Source organism: Staurois parvus, unplaced genomic scaffold, assembly GCF_062004578.1.
Source record: "Staurois parvus isolate SC_StPar_1 unplaced genomic scaffold, SC_StPar_1.0 ptg000199l, whole genome shotgun sequence".
NCBI classification, from domain to species: domain Eukaryota; kingdom Metazoa; phylum Chordata; class Amphibia; order Anura; family Ranidae; genus Staurois; species Staurois parvus.
This window is the reverse complement of record NW_028317995.1, coordinates 2,936,787-2,957,411: the sequence shown is the minus strand read 5'-3', so window position 1 is coordinate 2,957,411 and position 20,625 is coordinate 2,936,787. Positions and strand designations below refer to the sequence as shown.

General features: G+C 42.2%; 1 protein-coding gene across 1 annotated transcript in view; it reads left to right on the top strand.

The window, feature by feature from the left end:
• OXA1L (OXA1L mitochondrial inner membrane insertase) overlaps positions 1 to 20,625 on the top strand; it is a 56,869-nt gene that overhangs the window by 18,100 nt on the left and 18,144 nt on the right. The window contains exons 5-7 of the mRNA XM_089678211.1: positions 14,212 to 14,297; positions 17,164 to 17,328; positions 17,457 to 17,561. Coding sequence (XP_089534337.1) covers positions 14,212 to 14,297; positions 17,164 to 17,328; positions 17,457 to 17,561 — 356 coding nt within the window. The remainder of the gene's footprint in view (positions 1 to 14,211; positions 14,298 to 17,163; positions 17,329 to 17,456; positions 17,562 to 20,625) is intronic.

The window sequence follows — 20,625 nt, the reverse complement described above, 5'->3', positions numbered from 1 at the left end:
TTTTTCCTGAAATACTTGCGCGCTACATCGTAAAGTGGGACCTATAAGTGGGTGCATCCGAAATTCAGAAGGGACATGGGCGGTTTTCAGCCATGGGGAGGTGGAAAGTGGTATCTTTGAAAAATCAGCCTCCAAACCGACCCAGATCTTACGAATGTGATTCGTGGTCCAGTCTACTAATCTGGCTAGGTGGCAAGACCTGTAGTAACGAGAAATATCCGGTAATCCAATCCCTCCATTCTTCTTGGGCATAGTGAGTTGGGTGAAGCTGATTCTTGGGCGTTTATTATACCAAAGAAAAGAGGAGCAGAGCGTTTTATATGATTGAAAGAATGAATTTGGTAATTGAATGGGTATTGTTTGTAGTAAATATAATATTCTGGGGAGCACGTTCATCTTAAGTATGGCTGCTCTACCAAACCAAGAGAACCAAGGTTTATTCCACGTCTGAAGGTCTTTGGAAATGTTACGCAAGAGGGGTAGAAAATTTGTTGCATATAGTTCGGTAAGATGGGAGGGTAGTTGGATACCTAAATAAGTGATAGTTTCTCGTTGCCAGGTAAAGGGAAAATTCGATGTCGCTTGTTTAACCACCTCCGGTTTTAATGATACATTAAGCGCTTGGGATTTAGAAAAGTTAATTTTGAAGTTAGCCAAATACTGAAATAATTTGAAATCCTGTAACAAATTAGGTATCGTGATATGAGGATCTCTCAGGAAAAGCAGTATGTCGTCAGCAAAGGCTGCCACTTTATGCGTTTTGCCATTGATCACAATCCCTTTAATGTTGGCATTATCTTTAATGCAATTCAATAAGGGTTCCAGTGTAAGAATGAATAAGAGAGGTGACAGTGGGCATCCCTGTCTGGTCCCGTTGCTGATCAGAAAAGAGTCTGATAGGTGTCCGTTCACTCGCACTCGCGCTGTGGGGGCTTTATATAGAGACATAATATAGGTCAAAAAGCGCAAAGGCAGTCCAATGCCAATCAAAACTGCCTCTAGGTAATCCCAAGCTAGTCTGTCAAATGCCTTCTCGGCATCTAAAGAGAGAAAGAATCCGGACTGTTGATTTTGGGTTAACCAATGATGTATATTTATGGCCCTTATTGTGTTATCTCTGGCTTCTCTTCCCGGAACAAAACCCACCTGATCCGGAGATACGATGGAGTCTATAACATGTAGCAGACGATTAGCCAGAATCTTGGCAAAGATCTTCAGGTCAACATTCAATAGGGAAATAGGTCGGTAGTTCGCTGGGGACGTGTGATCCTTATTCTCTTTGGGTATAACTGTAATGTGAGCCTCGGAAAGATTGCGCATGGACTGCCCCGGAGTGTTTAATGAATTGAAAGCCTGGAGAAATGGGAGTGCTAATACGTCAAGAAAAGATTTGTAATAAGAATTAATAAAACCGTCAGGTCCTGGACTTTTACCAGGTTTCAACTGCGTAATAGCTTGTTGTAGTTCCGCTAACGTCAGAGCACTCTCTAATTCTTTTGCTTGCGATCTAGAGATCGGTTTAGGAAGATATTGTGTGAGGAATGACTGTATAATGACCTCACGTGGCCTAGTATCCGCTGCTGGTTTGGACGGTAGGGATAAATTATATAAATTAAAGTAGTACTCCTCAAATTCCGCCGCAATATCCGACGGTGTTTTCAGTATGCGTCTATTTTTGGAATGGAGCTGATATACGTGCCGAGCAGCCTTTTTGGATTGTAAAGCCCGAGCAAGAAATTTGCCACTCTTATTTCCATGTTCGTAGAAAAGTTTTTGTTGAAGAATAAAATTACGTTTAGATTTCTTTTCCACTACCTCGCTGAGTTGTTTACGTGCTTGCTCCAGCTCATTAAAAGATCTTATTGCCATAGATCGTTTATGGGAGCACTCAAGTGTGCGGACTTTGTGCAATAATGCGTTGAATGATGCTTGCGCCATACGTTTTCGCTCAGACGAGATAGATATTAGAATTCCACGTATCACACATTTGTGCGCCTCCCACCGTACGAGAGGGGATGTGTCTGAGGATGCATTTTCTTGAAAGTAGTTCGTCAAAGAACTACGGATCTGAGGAATAACTGATGCGTCCGTTAGGAGAAATGGGTCCAGTCTCCATATTTTGGAAGTACTTGGTGTATCCAGGAATTGCAAAGTGATCATAATCGGGTGATGGTCTGAAAGGATCTTTGGTTCGATCGAGGCTGACTTCAAGGCGTATAAATCTTGTTGCGAAAGAAAGAAATAATCAATTCTGGAATGGCGTTTGTGAGGCGCAGAGTAAAAGGTGTAATCTTTGTCCGAAGGGTGCAAAGTACGCCAAGCATCATGTAGGAGAAGGTCTTTCAATTCAATTTTAATTTGCTTAAGTGCTTGGAACGGGGTGGATGAGACCCCCGAAGATGTATCTTCCAATGGGTTCAATGCTACATTAAAGTCGCCGCCTAGAATCACAATACCCGATTGAAATGTAGCAAGTAACTTAGCTATGTTACGAAAAAATCCTACTTGTGCTGTATTGGGACTATAAATGTTGACCAAGGTAAGTGGTTTATTAAAGAGGGTGCCTTTAAGAAAAAGGAATCTTCCCTCAGGATCCTCGAGCGATTCAGAAAGTTCAAACGGAAGAGTCTTGGAAAGTAAAATGGATACCCCCTTGGCTTTCACCTCCGCATTAACCGAATGGTATGCCGTGGGATAATGAACATTGGAGAATCTAGGGACTTGGTCTGCTCGGAAATGAGTTTCTTGGATAAAGAGCACATCAGCACGAAGGCTTTTCATGTAGGTAAGAAGTTGCGAGCGTTTTTCAGGTACGTTTAGGCCCCTCGCGTTAAGAGAGGCCACGGAAAGTGTGCGAATTGACCGATTCGATGTGTGGTTGTTCGTCATTGTGTAATCTACCCAAAAGGGTTGCTTAAGGGCAATATGTGTACCAGAAGAGTATCACGCGGGTAGGGAAAGAAGAGAAAGAAAAAAAAAAAAAAAAAAAGGGGGGGGGGAGGGGTAGAGGGGGGGGGGCAGAGGGGGGCAGGGGTGATGAAAAGGGGAGTAAAGAATAGTATAAAGACTGGAAAGAGACTAATATGAAGTAACAGAAAAGTTAAAATAGAGACGGAATCATACAGGAAAGATTCAAGAGATTTGAAGCAGAAGAAGGGGAGTGTTAGGTGTATGCCCCATAAACCCAAAAGTATGTATGAGGCTATTTCCCTTCCACTTCCTTTAAAGATTATATTCCAGAGGTAGAATAGACCAGCTACTCTATCTCATAGTACAGCTCCCAAGAATTGGTTATTTGCAAAATGTTATCTGGGAGTCTGAAATTAGAGTCGGAGGGTATTCAAACCCAGAGACGGCCGATTTTGATAAAATACAGAATAATCTGAAAGAGGCCTAACTCTCCTGAGTAAAAGGTGTAGAGGGGAAGTAATCTAACATGAGGTGTCCTTGACACATAAACGTAGGTGGGAAAGGCTCATTGAAGACGAGAGATAAATAATGTGTAGCAGGGGGTGGATAAAGGCTAGAGTATTATATGCCAAAGCATATTGAGCAAAATGGTGTATGCATCCACTTGGACCATATCGAAGCTCAAGAACAGTGAAGTGTAACTATAGGAGTGGTATTGAATGTGTACCAGAGAGAGAAAAAAAAAAAAAAAAAAAACCATAAGTTATGAGTGTACTACCTGTGAATTTGGACAGATACTGAGAAAGTACAAATCACTTGCGCATAGCTTAAATTAACTGTAAAGATGTTATGTTATCACAGGTAAAACATAATGCAATCTATAATCTGTCTTTTCCGTGAAGATGTTGTAAACCAAGCCAAAAAAAACAATCAAGTCAACTAACGAGAGATTTCCATAAGCCATCTCAATTGCGAATAAAGATATCTACTTCACATGAAACATTACATGACAGTAGCAACAATATCACTTATGAGTAAACTTGCGTGTAGGCTTCAGAGCAAACCTCTATTTAAACCGTATGCTAGAGACAATAGAAATATGAGACCCAATCCGGGGATGTAATATATCGCTGAACACCCCGTTGCTTACCGAACAGATACAGGATGGTGGGGGGGATGTGTCCAAAAATCCGTGGCCCAAAATGATCCCTTTACTGATCAGAGCAGCGAAATTTTTGGGGCCAAACTAGACCTGACCACGGAATAGACTGTTAACGTAAATATCAAATATGACGGTCCCAACTCCCATAGCTGAGATACCACCCTAATCATATCTAAGTAGAAGGTATGTAATAAGCCAGGGCCCAAAATGCATATTGAGGCATTTCCAATTGCTATGCAGTACGCAAACCATTTAAGGAGAGCGATGGGGACGTGCGAGAATACTATTAAAATATTGTTTACAATGATCAAACTAAAAGATAAGGGTCAGAGAAATTTATGTATAACGGTACATGAAGGTGGTCCGGAGTCCCAGGAATCCAGATCACAGCATCATGTCTTAGTATACAGTAGGAGCGAAATACGCTTCTCCGTGCAATATTAAGCCATATGGGCTGCTATCCTTTGTCAATACAGTAACTATATGTGTAGAGGCTAGGCCCAAGGCAAATCAGTTTATAGAGAGATAGACATGACAGAGAACTCTCAAAGACCATAATATTAAGATGCAAATAGTAGGAACAGAAAGACTCTCCAACCACCTGTAACATGCTCTCAATATAGTGGGATCCAGAGAGGCAGGCCGCAGCCCAAACAAGGGCTTAGCCCGCGTCTCTGGATCCCAACCGCGTTTTCGCTCCTATATCCGACAGGGTTCATCATGTGTTATGTTGGGCCTTTTCTTACCACGTTAGTAAATTGTAGTACTGGTAGGGATATTCACAAGAATATCAGTAGGGTTGTCCTGACCTAGCTCAGCAATATCACAACCGAGGGTACAACAACAATTATATGCCAGCAAGACAAATATATATCACTGAGAAATAATATACGTAAAAGTTTTAACAACGTGATGCGATACACATACCCTTAAGTCCAGACTTCAGGTATACCAGAGAAGTTAGATAGGACATATAACAGAACCTAGAATACAAAGAGAGGCGCAGACTCGATCCACTAGGGGAGTAGTCTCGAAGTGCAGGGTTGCTTATCCCCCTTCGCCTTAGTAAATGGTAACGGGGAGAAGTTATTCATGGCGCGCCTTGCGGTGTGCAGGTGATGCTGGTAGACTGTCTCCAGTAATAAGCCTCCTACGAACCGGGGAAGTTGAGGCTTGATGTGTTAACTTGCGTCGTCTGTCTCCGCTCGAGGGGCCAGTAGATTGTGCTTCCATAGGGCCTTCATCTGGCTGCGATTGTAGAAAAGGTTCAGTGGACCAATTTGGAATATCAGGTAATGGGATACTCAAGATGTCACAGAATGGTGCAAGATCCTCCGGAAACCTCATGAGAGCTGATCTCCCCAAATGTGTTGCAGAGAGACCAAACGGGAACTTCCAACGGTAGGCGATACCTTTAGAGCGAAGTAGATCTAGTAAAGGGCGTAGGTCTTTCCTGCGTTGTAGAGTAAGATGGGAAAGATCTTGGAATAGTTTAATTTCGGAATCCTGATACAACAAGCGTTGTTTATCTCGAGCTCTGCGTAATATGTCCTCTTTAAGTCGGAAGTCGACTAGACAGCAAACTATATCTCTCGGTGGGTCAGAATCTCTGCCTTTAGGACGCAAAGCCCTGTGGAGGCGTTCAAACTCAATTGGAGATTCATGTGGTCTTTCTAATAGATCATTAAAGATGGAGAGAAGAGCTTGGGTAAGGTGGCTAGGCTCAATTGCTTCTGGTACACCGCGCACCCTTAAATTGTGTCTTCTTCCCCTATTATCCAAATCTTCGATGTGACGATCGAGTTCTCTTAGGTGCATGGTGTGTGTGTCAACCTGCTTACGCATATCATGGATAGCAAGGCCTTGCAAATTAACTTTATCTTCTACCAAGTCCAGCCTATAGGCTACTGCCTGTAAGTCAATGTGTAGCTCAGCTTTTGCCGCGGAAAGAGACTCTTTGATATCCGACGCAACTGCTTTCAAGTCCCCTATGGTGAGGTGAGCCGGTTCAGAACGACCCGCTGCGGCAGCTGCCGCCAAGCTCAAAGGCTGAGAAGAGGACTCCTTTGCAGGCGAATGCAATGGGGAGGCAAGGGCGGATGAATCTGCATGATCCGGAGTGTGAGATCGAAATAATTCCGGAATGCTGCGATTAGCCGGACCACCTGTACGGCGAGGGGATCTGGAGCGAGGAGTGACAGCCTTCTTAGCTGCTTTCCCCATGTCGGCGGCGAGTCTTGATTCTGATTGCGTAGCCCCACCTACGTGTGTCAAGGCTCAAGGAATTATATTACCATTTTCTCTGGGGTCAGACTGTGTCCCCCAAAACTGGAAAGTGAAAATAGGGATAGATAGTGGAAAACAAGCCCTAAGTTGTACTGTACGTCTCCGCGTGCTTGAGATTAAAGGCGAGACAAGGAAGACACTTATTTTGCTGTGGAAATGCAGTGACTATCGCTGCCTTCCCTGTATAAGAATCTGTGGGTGATGTAACAACCGTAGGCCTAATCTCAGCACAGCTTCCTTCTTTATGGGCTGTAGCAAGGTCTCCGCAATAAGCCTGTGTTCCCTGGGTTTGTGTGGGGGATGTCTCGATGGACCCTGGAATGCTGGTAGTTGTCTGAGGGATGAGGTATGTGAGCTTGGCAAGTGATCCTCTTTTGGGTGTGATTGCAGCCAGCCTGTGTAGGGTGGGAAAGGTCCTGGGCCCACTAGGCCGCACTAATCCTCGCCACCCCTGTATCCCATATGGGGGGGAGGGAAGGTGATCAGGATGCTCCTCCAGGACGTCCTGACAGGCACGGAGGGATGACAGGCAGCAGACCACAGAACGAGCGGGAGGGGGGGTTATCAGTCCTCCCCCTTCCTGATCCTGCACCCACCGTCACACCACCGCTGACCGGCCCGTCGCGCGCCAGAGGGCTCCGCGGCTCCACTCGGCCGCAACAGGCCGCACCAGATCGCCACCCCAGAACGGCTCGGAGGGATGACAGGCAGCAGACCACAGACCATAGAACGAGCGGGAAGAGGGGTTATCAGTCCTCCCCCTTCCAGATCCTGCACCCACCGTCACACCACCGCTGACCGGCCCGTCATGCGCCAGAGGGCTCCGCGGCTCCACTCGGCCGCAACAGGCCGCACCAAATCGCCACCCCAGGACGGCTCCAAAAGTGCCTCCGGCTGCCCGGCCGCAATGTAGCAGGGACGGGTGAGTAACCCGCTCGACCCTACCCTCTTATACGACCTGGATGCCAGTGGATTACAGAGCGAGCCGCCGGAGCTCCAGGTCATGCGACTTGTCCGGTCGCCATCTTGGACACGCCCCCCGCGCTTTTTATTTTTGGCACTATAAACAAAAGAAATTTTGAGAAAAAAAATGTTTTTGAAAAAAAATATTTTCTCATTTCTGTCATAAAAAATAACCAAAAAAACTAAAATTTCGTCATAGATTTAGGCCAAAATGTATTCTGCTACATGTTTTTGGTTATAAAAATCCCAAAAAGTGTATATTGATTGCTTTGTGTGAAAGGTATAGCGTCTACAAACTATGGTATAGATAATGGAATTTACACAGCTTTTCCTTTCTGACTGCTCATCGCATTTCTTGAGGTGCTGAAATACCAGGACAGTACAAACACCCCCAAAAGACCCCTTTTCGGAAAGTAGACACCCTAAGCTATCTGCTGAGAAGCATATTGAGTCCATGGAAGATTTTTTTTTTCCACAAGTTTCTGGAAAATGACCAAAACATTTTGTTTTCTTTTTTACACAAAGTTGTCATTTAAATTATATATTTCTCACACAAGCCATGGGTATATGTGGAATTACACGCCAAAATACATTCTGCTACTTCTATCAAGTATAGGGATACCACATGTGTGAGATTTTTGGGAGCCTAGCCACATACAGGAGCCTGAAATCCAATGGCCACTTTGAAAGCCTGAAGGTGCGTAACTTCCTCTTTTCACTTCCTCACTACCTATCACAGTTTCGGAGGCCCTGAAATGCTAGGATAGCACCAAACCCCCCAAATTACCCCTTTTTAGAAAGTAGACACCCCAAGGAATTTAAAAAGAGGCATGATAAGTATTTTTCAGATCTCATTTTTTTCTCACAAGGTTTTGAAATGTAAAAAAAAGAAAATGAAAAATGTGTTTTTGGTTTTTTTTCTTCAATGAGATCTGAAAAATACTCACCAAGCTTCTGATCAAATTCCTTGGGCGGTCTACTTTCCAAAAAGTGGTCATTTGGGGGGGTTTGGTGCTATCCTGGCATTTCAGGGCCTCCAAAACTGTAATAGGTAGTCAAAAAGTGTAATGAGGAAATAAAGCCCTTTAAAAGCCTGAAGATGCTTATTGGATTTTGGGGTCCTGTACTTAGCTAGACTGCCAAAACCTCTCTCACATGTGGTATCCCCATACTCGGGAGAAGTAGCAGAATGCATTTTGGGGAGTAATTCCACATATACCCATGGCATGTGTGAGCAATAAATAATTTTAAGTGACAATTTTGTGTAAAAAAAAAAAAAAAAAAATTGTCATTTTCCAAAAATTTGTAGTAAAAAAATAAATTCTATTGATTCAACATGCCTCTCAGCAAATAGTTTGGGGTGTCTCCTTTCCAAAAAGGGGTCGTTTTGGTGGGTGGGGGCATTTTGTGCCCAGCATTAGAAGTTTATGCCACACATCACTCACTCTTCTAACCATCTGAAGATCAAGCCTTTTCTGACACTTTGTTCACATGAAAAAAATCTGTATTTCTTGCTAGGAAATTAATTTAAACCCCAAACATTATATATTTTTTTAAAGCAGACACCCTAATGAATAAAATAGTGAGTGCTGAAATTTTTTATGGCACATAGTACTCGCGCAGCGAGTTTTTTCAAACGCAATTTAATGCACAAAAACACTAAATATTGGCCAATTATTTGGTAAAATGTAAAAGATGAGGGTATGCCGAGTAAATAGATACTGACATGCTTTAAAACTGCGCATGCCCCGTGCAGTGACGACAAACTGCATACCTTTTTAATATCCATAGGGAACGTTTTAAAAGCCTTTACAAGCTACCAGTTTAGATTTACAGAGGAGGTCTAGTGTTAGAATTACTGCCCTTGATCTGACGTTCTTGGCGATACCTCACATGCATGGTGCAACCGCTGTTTCCATACTGGCACAGAGTCAAAGCTCACGAATGCAGATGTGCGCAGGGGGGCGAGGGTGCTTTTTTTTTTTTTTTTTTTTTTTTTTTTTTTTTTTGGTTATTTTGATTTTTTTTATTTTTGATCACTTTTAATGCTATCACAGGGAATGCAAATATCCCCTATAACTTCAATGGACATTGTCATATATTCTTTTTTGAGAACTCTGGGGTCTTTCAGACTCTAGATATCTCCTCTGCCCTTACATTATCTAATCAAACCAAGATCGGTGTGATCAGATGCTTTCCCAATTTACAAATGGCGCTGTTTATATCCTGTGAAACTGAAGTGATGAAATGCTTGTAGCTTGCAATTTCTTAGACTATAGAGATGATTATATTATCTGGTCTCTATGATCAGATTATACACTCTGGTCTCTATGGTCACATGACAGAAACACTGGCTACATTCTCAGGTTGCCCTGATAGCACGGGACTGCCCAAGAAGGCCGTGGAAGGCAGTAGGGGAGGGGGGCATCATATTCCGCTGCTTGTAAAAGCAATCCTGCAGCTAATTAGCCACTAGGATTGCTTTTACATGAAAGCCAATTGCCAGCTGAAAAAAAATGATACCGGAGTGATGCCTGCAGCTGTAGGCATCATCCTGGTATAACAATTTAAATTCCAGTGATGTACCAGTATTTCGGTTTACGAATTTAATTCGTTCTGCAGGACATTTCATATAGCGAAAAATTTGTAAACCGAAACACTTTCCCATAGGAATGCATTGAAAAGCAATTAATCCGTTCAGAAGGTCAGAAAAACCGTAAACGCTACTAAAATACGGCATGAGTTATTTTATTAACTCATGTAGTATTTTAGTAGTGACAACCATGTGTTAATATTTCAGCTGTCAGTGGGGTTCCTGCTGGTAATTACAAAAAAAAAAAATTTTATTGCAGGTAATTCACTCAGCTGTCAGGTGCCAGTTTTTAAATGTAATTACCGTTTTTTTTTTTTTTTTTCCTTTACTATACAGTAGTTCAGAAATTCAGCAGTTACTTTCCCCCTCCAGCTGAAAGAGAGAGAGTTTCTTTTAGTTATTTCACAAAGTTAAAAGATACAATGTATCCTTTCAGTTTCTTAAAATATACAAAGTATCTTTTAGCTCTGGGAAACTGATAGCTAATGTTGTGAGCTATACTGAAGAAAAAAAAAAGATAGCAATTGCATTTAAAAATCAGCACTGACATACACTATTGTGAAAAAAATTTGTAAACCGAGGCATTATTTTCAATGGATTTTCATTCGTAAACCAAAATTTACATTAACAGAGGCATTCGTAAACCGAGGTATTACTGTATATGCTATTCTTTTTTTTTTTTTTTTTTTTTTTTTTTTTTTTTTTTTTTTTTTGTATGCAGCCTGTGGACCGAATGAAAAAAAGAGAGGAAATCTGTGCCAGAAAAAGTGTGTGGTATGCCCACCATTGGAATATACCACCTGCATCCACCCACTTCATATGGTGGGCACACATTAGGACACACTTTGCCACATGCGCCAGTTCCAAGATTGAACAAATGTGTAAATAGTGGCACGCTTGAATAAAAATTGACCTCTTATAAGTGGTACCCTATATGGAGAAGGATGACACCAAGTCCCAAACTATTTTGCCACTACTCCCCATGTAGTCTGGGCATCTGGGGGGCTCCACCTGACTATTTTTTTCCTCGTAAATCCGAACAATACTTCTGCTCGCCACCGCACCAGCTTGTACTACACTTATGGGACTCGCCACGTCCCAGGTCATACTGCAGTGCTGGTATTATTATTATTATTATTATACAGGATTTATATGGCGCCAACAGTTTGCGCAGCACTTTACAATATAACGGAGACAATACAGCAACAATACAGTTCAATACAAGAGCGTTAGGAGGGCAATATACTGGGAGATTACAATCTAAGAGGTATGTGAAAGACCAGGATGTACTAGATCGCTGGTGTCACCAGTTCACCAAAAGGTAGCATGGCACTAGTACTGGCACTCTGCTGCATATGGGAGTCAGCACAATTTGCAGCAAGTGCTAACAGAGATCAGGCCTGATTCTGCCAACACTGCAGTTTTGTGTGCAATGTATCAAGTGACAGTGACCTACTGACACTGCACTTGCTGGGGGAGAAGGGGGGGAAATAAGCGTAGGGGCTAAACGCAAGTGCTGGCAGGTGCTAGGGCTGATCCCGCTAATGCTGCGTTTTTGGAGACGCTATACTAATGTGAGCGCTGGTATAGTGCTGATCTGATCAAAGATATTGATCCGTTCAGACACTATACTAGCAATGGAGGTTTATTGTGTATGAGCGTCTTCCTGGTAATCAAGGGGTTAAATGTGATGACTGATGTATTGACGAGCAATCTGACGCCCTCTGGGAGGGGAGTGAAAACCACGGGAGCGCCATTCACCTATATATATGTGATTTTGCGCACCTGTGCCGCCCTGTAGCAGTATTTCTGTTATAGGGTGGTCAGGAAGCGGTTACATAAGCGGCTTGTGTTATGGCATTGCGCTACTTTAACTGACAATTGCGCGGTCATTCAACGCTGTACCAAAATGAAATTTACATCTTTTTTTCCCCACAAATTGAGCTTTCTTTCGGTGGTATTTAATCGCCTGTGTGTTTTTTGTTTTTTTTTGTTGTTTTTTTCGCGCTATAACAAAAAGCAACACTTTTTAGAAAAAAAAAATATTTTGGACTTGTCCAGTAAAAAAATTAAAAAATCAAATTTTGTCATAAATTTCAGCCAACATGTATTCTGCAACATGTCTTTGCTAAAAAAAAAAAAAAAATCCCAATACATGTAAATTAATTTGGTTTACGTGAAAGTTCCAGCGTTTACAAATGGCGGTATAGATACTGGATTGTTTTTTTGTTTTTTTTTATACTAATAATGGTGGCGATCAGCGACTTATGGCGGCACTGCGGCGGACATTCTGACACTGGGGGGATTTGACTTGGGGTTACTGACATCCCCAGTGACACCAATACAGTGATCAGTGCAAAAAAACACTGTACTAATGGCACTGGGGAGGAAGGGGTTAACTTTTTTAGGTAATCAAAGAGTTAATCGTGTGAGGGGAGTGCTTTACTAGTGGGCAGGGGGTGTGTACTTAACTGTTACACACTGTCCCGGAAAGCTAATCTCTGCTCTCCGTGACAGTGTGCTGGGAACTGACAGGGAGCAGAGCTGCATTGAAAACAATGCAGCTGTGCTCTTTATCGCACACCGGGATCCGGCGGGTAATGACCAGCCGGGACCCGGTGATTGAAACCCGTGGCCGCGACCGGTGGCGTGGGTAGGGTGGTCGCGCGCCCCCTACCTGTTTTGCAAAATGACGTTTATGAACGTGATTTTGCGTAGCGGTGCTGCCCTGCCACAGTGTATGTACTGTGGCTGGTCGGCAACCAGTTAATATAGTAGTATGTTTTTGGTTTTTTTTTTTTTTTTTTTTTAATCCTACTTACCTAGGTGGATGCAGCATCAGTGCCATGCTGCATGTGTTCCCCGCTGGCTCTATGGCTGAGAACTGATTGCTCGGTTCTCCCTGCCGCTCTGAGCGCTGGGCTGTGGAGGGGTAGGAAGCTGCTGGCTCTGGCTGTCTGCGGAGTGCTAAGAGGCTGAGCCAGGTGCCGGTCCACACATTTGGGTTGATCCTAAATGTAAAGTCAGGATCTTTTGCCAGCCTGGACCAGCTGAGTGACATCAGCCGAGAGTAGACTTTAGCCCGCTGTTGGCTGAAAGTGGGTCACAGAACAACCTGCATTTGTGATCCATAGAAGTACAGCCAAAAGAGCTTGGATTGTACTCCTTTAATTTTTACTGAGGTTTTGTGCTTGATAAACCGTTGTGCAAATATCATGTGACTTAATACATTGAAACTACTGCTATTTTATTCTCCAAGATGTCTGCTTTCAGAAAATATATAATGTATGAGATTTTAACTAATCTTCAGGCCTAAAATTATTTTTTAAACATGTGTAGGAAACACCAAAATGGCTAAGGGATAAACCCAATAACTAAAATCTCACAACAGCTTTAAAGCTTTACTAAAGGCTTACATTTTTTTTTCTAAAAATAACAAACATATCTATATTTACGTGCTATGTGCAGTGGTTTTGCACAGAGGAGCCCAGATCCTCCTCTTCTTGTGTCCCCCATAGGCTCCCTTCCTCCTGTCGGTTGCCCCCCCAGCAAGCAGCTTGCTATGGGGGCACCCACTGATCTATGTGTCCATTCACACAGAGATGTGGCTTGGCCCCACCCCCTCTCTCTCATTGGCTCACTGGCTGTGATTGACAGCAGTGGAAGCCAATGACTCCCACTGCTGTCTCAGCCAATGGGGAGAATGAGTCCCCGGATAGCCGAGACTCCAGTGCACATCGCTGGATCAAGAGGGTTCTTAGGTGTTAGGTGAGCATTGGGGGGGGGAATGTTTTTTTACCTTCATGCATAAAATGTAAGAAGGTAAAAAACCTTAAGCCTTTATAACCAATTTAATATGTTAATGTATTTTCATTTTTTTTTTTCGATGTTGACAAATATCCAATTTCCTGAAAGAATTCCTGAAGATCTATGAAGGTCCTTTTTGATGACACGGTTATGGAGTGACAACTGTCTCCCAATGGAGCTCCTGTTTTTTGTCATCCTCTGATGCACCCTTGTTCTAGACTTTAAGAAACTGTATCATTGTGCAGGAATAGTCCTTGGTTGTCACTAACAGGATGGCATGCAGTCATGGTAATATTAAGTATATGTGAACAGGAAGTGGTGGGAGGAGCTCCGCTGCACTGAGATGCGAAAAAAACTTGAAAAGAATCTATAATATTAAAAAAAACAAAACAGTTTGATACACAGTGCTTTAGAAAACTAAATGTCATCCAGTTAGGGTTTAGATCTACTTTGAGGCCTAATGTAACTTTTTTTTTCTTCTGCCACATAGTGTCCAAGGCATATTCAGACCTTACATTATATCAGAAGAAACATGACATCAATCCGCTCCGTGGCTTTCTGGTGCCCCTTGTGCAGGTGCGAGGACTGTATGGTAACCTTTTGCTAACTGTAGTGCAGTTTTTCAGCTATTTTGGTGTAATTGTTTGCTTTAACCTAAAGCCCCAGTACCAAAAACGGCACAATTTAGAGACCAAATGTTTTTCCAATGCATGTCAGTTGTGGGATATGGGACTTTTCTCTGGTTCAAGTCTTTCAAAAGAGGTATGCTGCCAGGGGCGTATTTACCACAAGGCAAACAAGGCATTTGCCTAGGGCGGCAATTTTCAGGGGGGGCAGCAGCATTTTTCAGGGGGCAGTGCTGCCCCCCAAAAGAAGGAATGGAAAAAAGAAACACGCAGCATGGGGACCAAGTGGGGTCTGAGAGAGGTTGCGGGCTTCTTGATGGTGTATGCAGAGCCTGACTCTTGTTCCTGAGGATGTCCGGAGCTGTGAAGGTGAGTGTCTATCTCTTGCCAGGGTGGGGGTGGGGTTGCCAGTGTATGGGGGGCGGTAGCAGTGGAAGGCTCACTTGGGGGGGGGGGGAGTCTAGGGTGTTGTTGGTCAATGTCAGGCTCTCTTCAACTTCATGGGGGAGGGGGGTGTTGGTTGGTGTCAGGGTCTCTCTTTGGTGGTGGTGGGGGGGAGACGAATTTTGTGTTGCCTAGGGCAGCACAAAACCTAAATACACCACTGTATGCTGCCCAATATAGCACTGACATTAGCAGGACCTTAATATTAAAATTAGTATTCGGATATATTTTTTTAACCACCTTTATGGCATGCTTCTCCCTGACCCCACTTCTTAGTGTTTTCCCATCCCATTTTGGTCAGGTGTGAAGTCAGGCCTGTAACTTATGGCTACCCCTGCCATCAGTCCCTAAGGCAAAAGCGACGTTCGTCTGGTGTCCACACTCTTCTATTCTTTCTATGCAATTACTGGACACATGTGAATTGAAAATCCAGTTACCGGGGAACACACCAGAATTTACACAGGCTCTCCAGAGGGATACATATAGGGGCTTGAAACGCACACTGGACAGCGACTAATATAATGTAAATTACCCATTTTATGATGATATCTATTCTTCGCTAATTGGTGAGTAACTGTCCTAAAAAGCAATACGTTGACCAAAAAGATGAAGATTTTTCAGTCTACAGAAGCTTCTTCAATACCTATTCAGTAGGCTAGAGGAATGTTCTTGACCAAACTGTGCTACTGTAGTGGAGATTTGGAGCCTGGCTATGCTGCTGACAAGGAACCACGGGTTGCAGGAAAAAAGCTTGCTTGATTCCCTCATCAACACAGTCAGTGTTCATAGGGGTATCCTTCCCACGGAACCATGGTGTTCTCCCGGTTGGGGGGGGGGGGGGAGCTGTCCCTGCCGGGAAAACACGATTACCGTTAGCTGCTATAATAGCTGCTAGCAATAATCACATGTACTTGCCGACATGCTGAATGTACCTAAGTCATACAACTATCAACTTGGGTGCAATCAGCCTGCCCATAGATGGTTCGAATCTGGGCCGGTCCTTGCTCAACCAGCCAAGATTTGAACCATCTATGGCCAGTTTAACCAAACAGAATTTTAAATCTTTAGGCAGCTATTTCAGCTAACATATATGTATATCAATTGTTCATTTAGCTGCTTGCCTGGAGTTCAGCTTTAGCATTAGTAGCAAATGTATGCCCATTTATGAAGAGGTTATTTAGATATTTTTTTCTTTGGTCAGGAGTGATCAATATCACAGTGGTATTCTTTACTGCCTATTAGAACATTATTTTACTAGACACATACAGTATGTAGAAAAGTGCACCATCTCACTAAAATGTATAATGGGGGAGGACACAAAGTGTAAATTGAGCTGGAAGGTAAGAAGAGAGCAGAATATAAACTACAGGGAGAAGCAGAGCAGAAGCTGGTCATGGATCATGAGGATATGGCGCATAAACATGAGTTTTGGGGTGGGGGAGTTGAATAGAGGAGATGGTGTGGTAAATGGCTGTGGGTAAATGGGGGTTTTCATAAAGGAAGCAGAGTGAAAACTGATTGTCAGAGTGGAGAACAGAGGGAAACAGTACCTGATCAGCGAAAGCAGAGAGAGCGAGAGCGGGAGATGATTGTGGGGGAGGGTATGAGCTGTCATTAGTGCCTTCTAAGGGAGTTGTGGCAATTCCTACCATTTCTTGCACTTGTTCTACAGTGCTTGCACCTTCTACCCTAGTACTACACAAAACAAAGGGGCAATCTGCTCTTCATTATACTCCATCAGGTTTCGCACACTGGCCTGTATTTTACAGCCCATTCATAAAAATTTGCCTGTGGTGTGTAGTCTCATTGCTCCATAAAACAGTGAGCAGCAGAGAGCTCCTTCCATTGCATGAGAGCCAGTGGTAACTTTGACAGGCCACATTACAGTCTAGTCTGGCTTTTTCAAACCACTTTCACTCAATGTATTACCTTCTGTGTGACTTTGCTGGCTTCAGACTCTGCAAGTGGTCACAACTCAATGCTCTTTGGAGAGCCCACCACTGTGCGTTTATGAATGTTTGGAGTTTTTATATATATATATATATATATAATGTATTTATGGAACAGGAAGTGAAGGGAAATCTCCACACCAGGACACAAAGAGCAAAAAAATAATCAGATGGATTTTAACCATCACTTTCTCTATTCAGAATGGGTTTCTTTTTTACTTTAAGGCAAATATTCTATAGACCATGCTTAAGAATATGTGGAAATCTCATTAGGCACTTTCACAGTAAAGCTTACAATATAAAGCAAGCTTTAATTGGTTGTTCATCTCTGTAAGTATTACAATGTCATTCTTTCTGATTACTACAGGTTAACATTTTCATAAACCATTAGATTTAAGTTATTTTTTTTTCTGTCTTTCCTAGGCTCCAGTGTTTATCTCATTCTTTGTGGCACTGAGACAGATGGCTTACCTTCCAGTGCCCAGCATGCAAACTGGTGGCCTTTGGTGGTTTACAGACTTGTCTATCGCTGACCCTTACTATGTACTGCCACTGGTTGTGACATGCAGCATGTGGGCTGTTCTAGAGGTATCTGCTCTGTTTTTTGCCCTCTCTGCATTCCTAGTCTCCAGTGTTCTTTGCTATAATCTATAGGTCTGCATATTTTGCATGCATGCTATCTAGGCCTCATGAATGTTTTTTTTTTTTTTTTCTAGCTGGGAGCAGAGACTGGTGTAAATAATCCCAACCTCAGGATCATGAAGACTGTTTTCCGTATAATGCCGCTGATAGTTTTGCCTCTGACCATTAATTTCCCTACAGTAAGTGTTGCTTTAAATTTATCATTCATATCAATTTATTATTTGGTATTATTATTATTTGTCATCAAGTTGGTGTCGACTTTTGGCAGCCTCATGGATAGTGTTATTCCAGAATGACCTATTTTATTTTTGGCTTTTAAAGTCTTGCTAAACCCACAACAGTAAAATCAGTCTCCATTTGCAGTTAAGCATGCTTGTTATACACACTGTGAAACCTAAGGAGTTAATTGTCCTCATTGTGCAAAAAGGCAGTTTGATCCTGTCTTCTCTGATCCTCCCCTTCTTCCACAGTTCCCAATCCTTCTGCTGATAGTACAGAGCCCTAGAAGGCACTCTGCATATGCTCAATTTAGTGTGTACTGCTAGAGAGTTTTTTGTTTTGTTTTTGGGAGGGTGCATGTGATCAGCACCGGGCCAATCAACACCATCTAGACAGAGGGTCAGGGGTTATGCAGTCTCATATGACAGAGCAGAATGAAAACTCTTAATACAAGATTACCCAGTACTCTGCTTGATACTGATAGAAGTCACAGGACTGCTATACACTGCTGATGAGAAAAGGCATTTAGCAGTTTATATTTACTAAAATAATTGCATCCCCATATTCTGTGTACTGTGGGAGACTGAATATAAAGAATGCAGGGTCTTGGGATTAGTAACACTTTAAATCTTTGCAATGGCAAGTTCAGATAATTGTTATTTGAAAACCAACACATTTCCATTTTCAAATTAACAGTTCTTGTACAAAAACACGTACAAAAGTAAAAACAATCAAAAACAAATAGAAAAATCACAGAAAAGGAACAAACAAGAATGACAGCCAAAACCACGTCTACAGATAAAACGTATACAAGGGCTGTAATATTAGAGTATATAATATGCTGACTATTTGTTTACCTGTGCAATTATGTCACATAGTGTTATTAATAGCGTTGAACCTTATAGACAAACAAGAAAAAAAAACCCCACTTAACTTGCTGTCTCTATGCTGATACACGTAACGCAGACCCATTTGAAGTTGGAGACAATATCAGCCGTTAGATGACGTTATTACATAGTGAAAATACCTCAGCCAAAGTAGGAGGGAACACGGGTAGCTTGTTCTTGATAATGTGAGCATTTCTAACAAGGGGACTTCTCGATTAAAAGGAAATTGGATGTAATACCAAACCAGAGGGCGATCTACTGCTCAATATCCTGGGGGGGGGGGGGGTCGGAGACAACAATGTTTGTGCTATTAGCTTCCTTAAGTTTATAAATTCTGACACTGTATCCATACAGCTTATTTCTGGTCATTCTCTTCAACTTAATTTTTTCTTTTTTTTTTTTTAATTATTGACCCCTGCTCCATTACAGGACAGATAAGTGCTCTCCTCTCTGAGCTCTGTGAGTGTAACTTCAGCTCTCTGCCCCTTTTTTTTTTTTTTTTTTTTTTTTTTAACTCTCAGACAAGTTTTATAAATTCAGCACTTTGAACAGATGTAGGCAGGTAAACAGTTACAACTGATGTAGGACAATTTTTCATCTCTGTGTATCACCTGAGGCCAATCACTTCACTGGGTATATGTAAGGGTTTACAACAACTTTAACCGCTTCCCGACCGCAATGCACTGCGGCTGGGCGGCAGCTACAGGCAAAGCGACGTACCGGTATGTTGCTCTGGCTGTACTAACACAAGGAGGCGCTGCAGCTACAGGTATCATCCTGGTATTGTTTTTTTCAGCTGGCGATCAGATTTCATTTAAAAGCAATCCTAGTGGTCAATTAGCTGCTAAATTGTTTTTAGGAGCAGCGGGAAGGGACATCCCCTCCCCTCCTGCTGTCTTCCACAGTTTTCTTGGGCTCTCCTGTCCCACAGAAGAATCCAAGAATGCAGTTGAAAGTTCCGCTGGCTGACTATAGAGCTGATCAGAGACCAGAATGACTTCAGTCATCTCTATAGTCTAAGAAATCGGAAGCTACGAGCATTTCATCACTTCAGTTTCGCAGGATATAAACAGTGCCATTTGTAAACTGGGAAAGCATCTGATTACACCGATCTTGGTGAGATCAGATAATGTAAGGGCAGAGGAGATATCTAGAGCCTAATAGACCCCAGATTTCTCAAAAAAGAATACCTGTCAATGCCTGTTGCAGTCAGAGGGTATAGTTACATTCCCTGTGATAGCAATAAAAATGATTAAAAAAAAAAGGGGGACAGTGTAAAAATAATTTTAAAAAATCAAAAAGCGTTGACACCGTGGCGGTATGTAATCAGCAGTTGCACCATGCATGTGAGGTATCACCATGAACGTCAGATCGAGGGCAGTAATGTTAGCACTAGACATCCTCTGTATATATAAATTGGTGACCTGTAAAGACTTTTAAAGCATCGCTTATCAATAATAAAAATGTATGTACGTTGTTGGCATTGCATCACTATTTTAAAGCATGTCATGTTTGGTATCTATTTACTTGACGTAACATCATCTTTTATAATATATCAAACAATTGGGCAATATATTGTGTTTTTGTGTATTAAAATTCTAAAAAGTGTATTTTTCCCAAAAGATTTGCATTTGAAAAATTGTTGTACAAATAATGTGTGACGTAAAAAATTTCAACACTCACCGTTTTATTTTCTATGGCCTCTGCTTTAAAAAATATATATAATGTTTGGAGGTTCAAAGTAATTTTCTAGCAAAAAAACTGTTTTTTTTCATGTGAACAAAAAGTGTCAGAAAAGGCTTGGTCTTCAAGAGTGGGTGATGTGTGGCATAAGCTTCTAATGATGGCCCTAAAATGGCAGGATAGTAGAAGCAACCCCTCCAAATTACCCCTTTTTGGAATGTAGACACTCCAAGGTATTTGCCAAGAGGCATGGTGAGTATTTTGCAGGTCGCATTTGTTGCCACATGTTTTTGGAAAACGAAAACAAAAATGTATTTTTTTCTTTTTCAAAACCCTGTGACAAAAATGATATCTGTAAAACACTCACCATACCTCTTATCAAATTCCTTGGGATGTCTGCTTTCCAAAAAGGGGTCATTTGGAGGGGTGTTTATTCTATACTGGCATTTTAGAG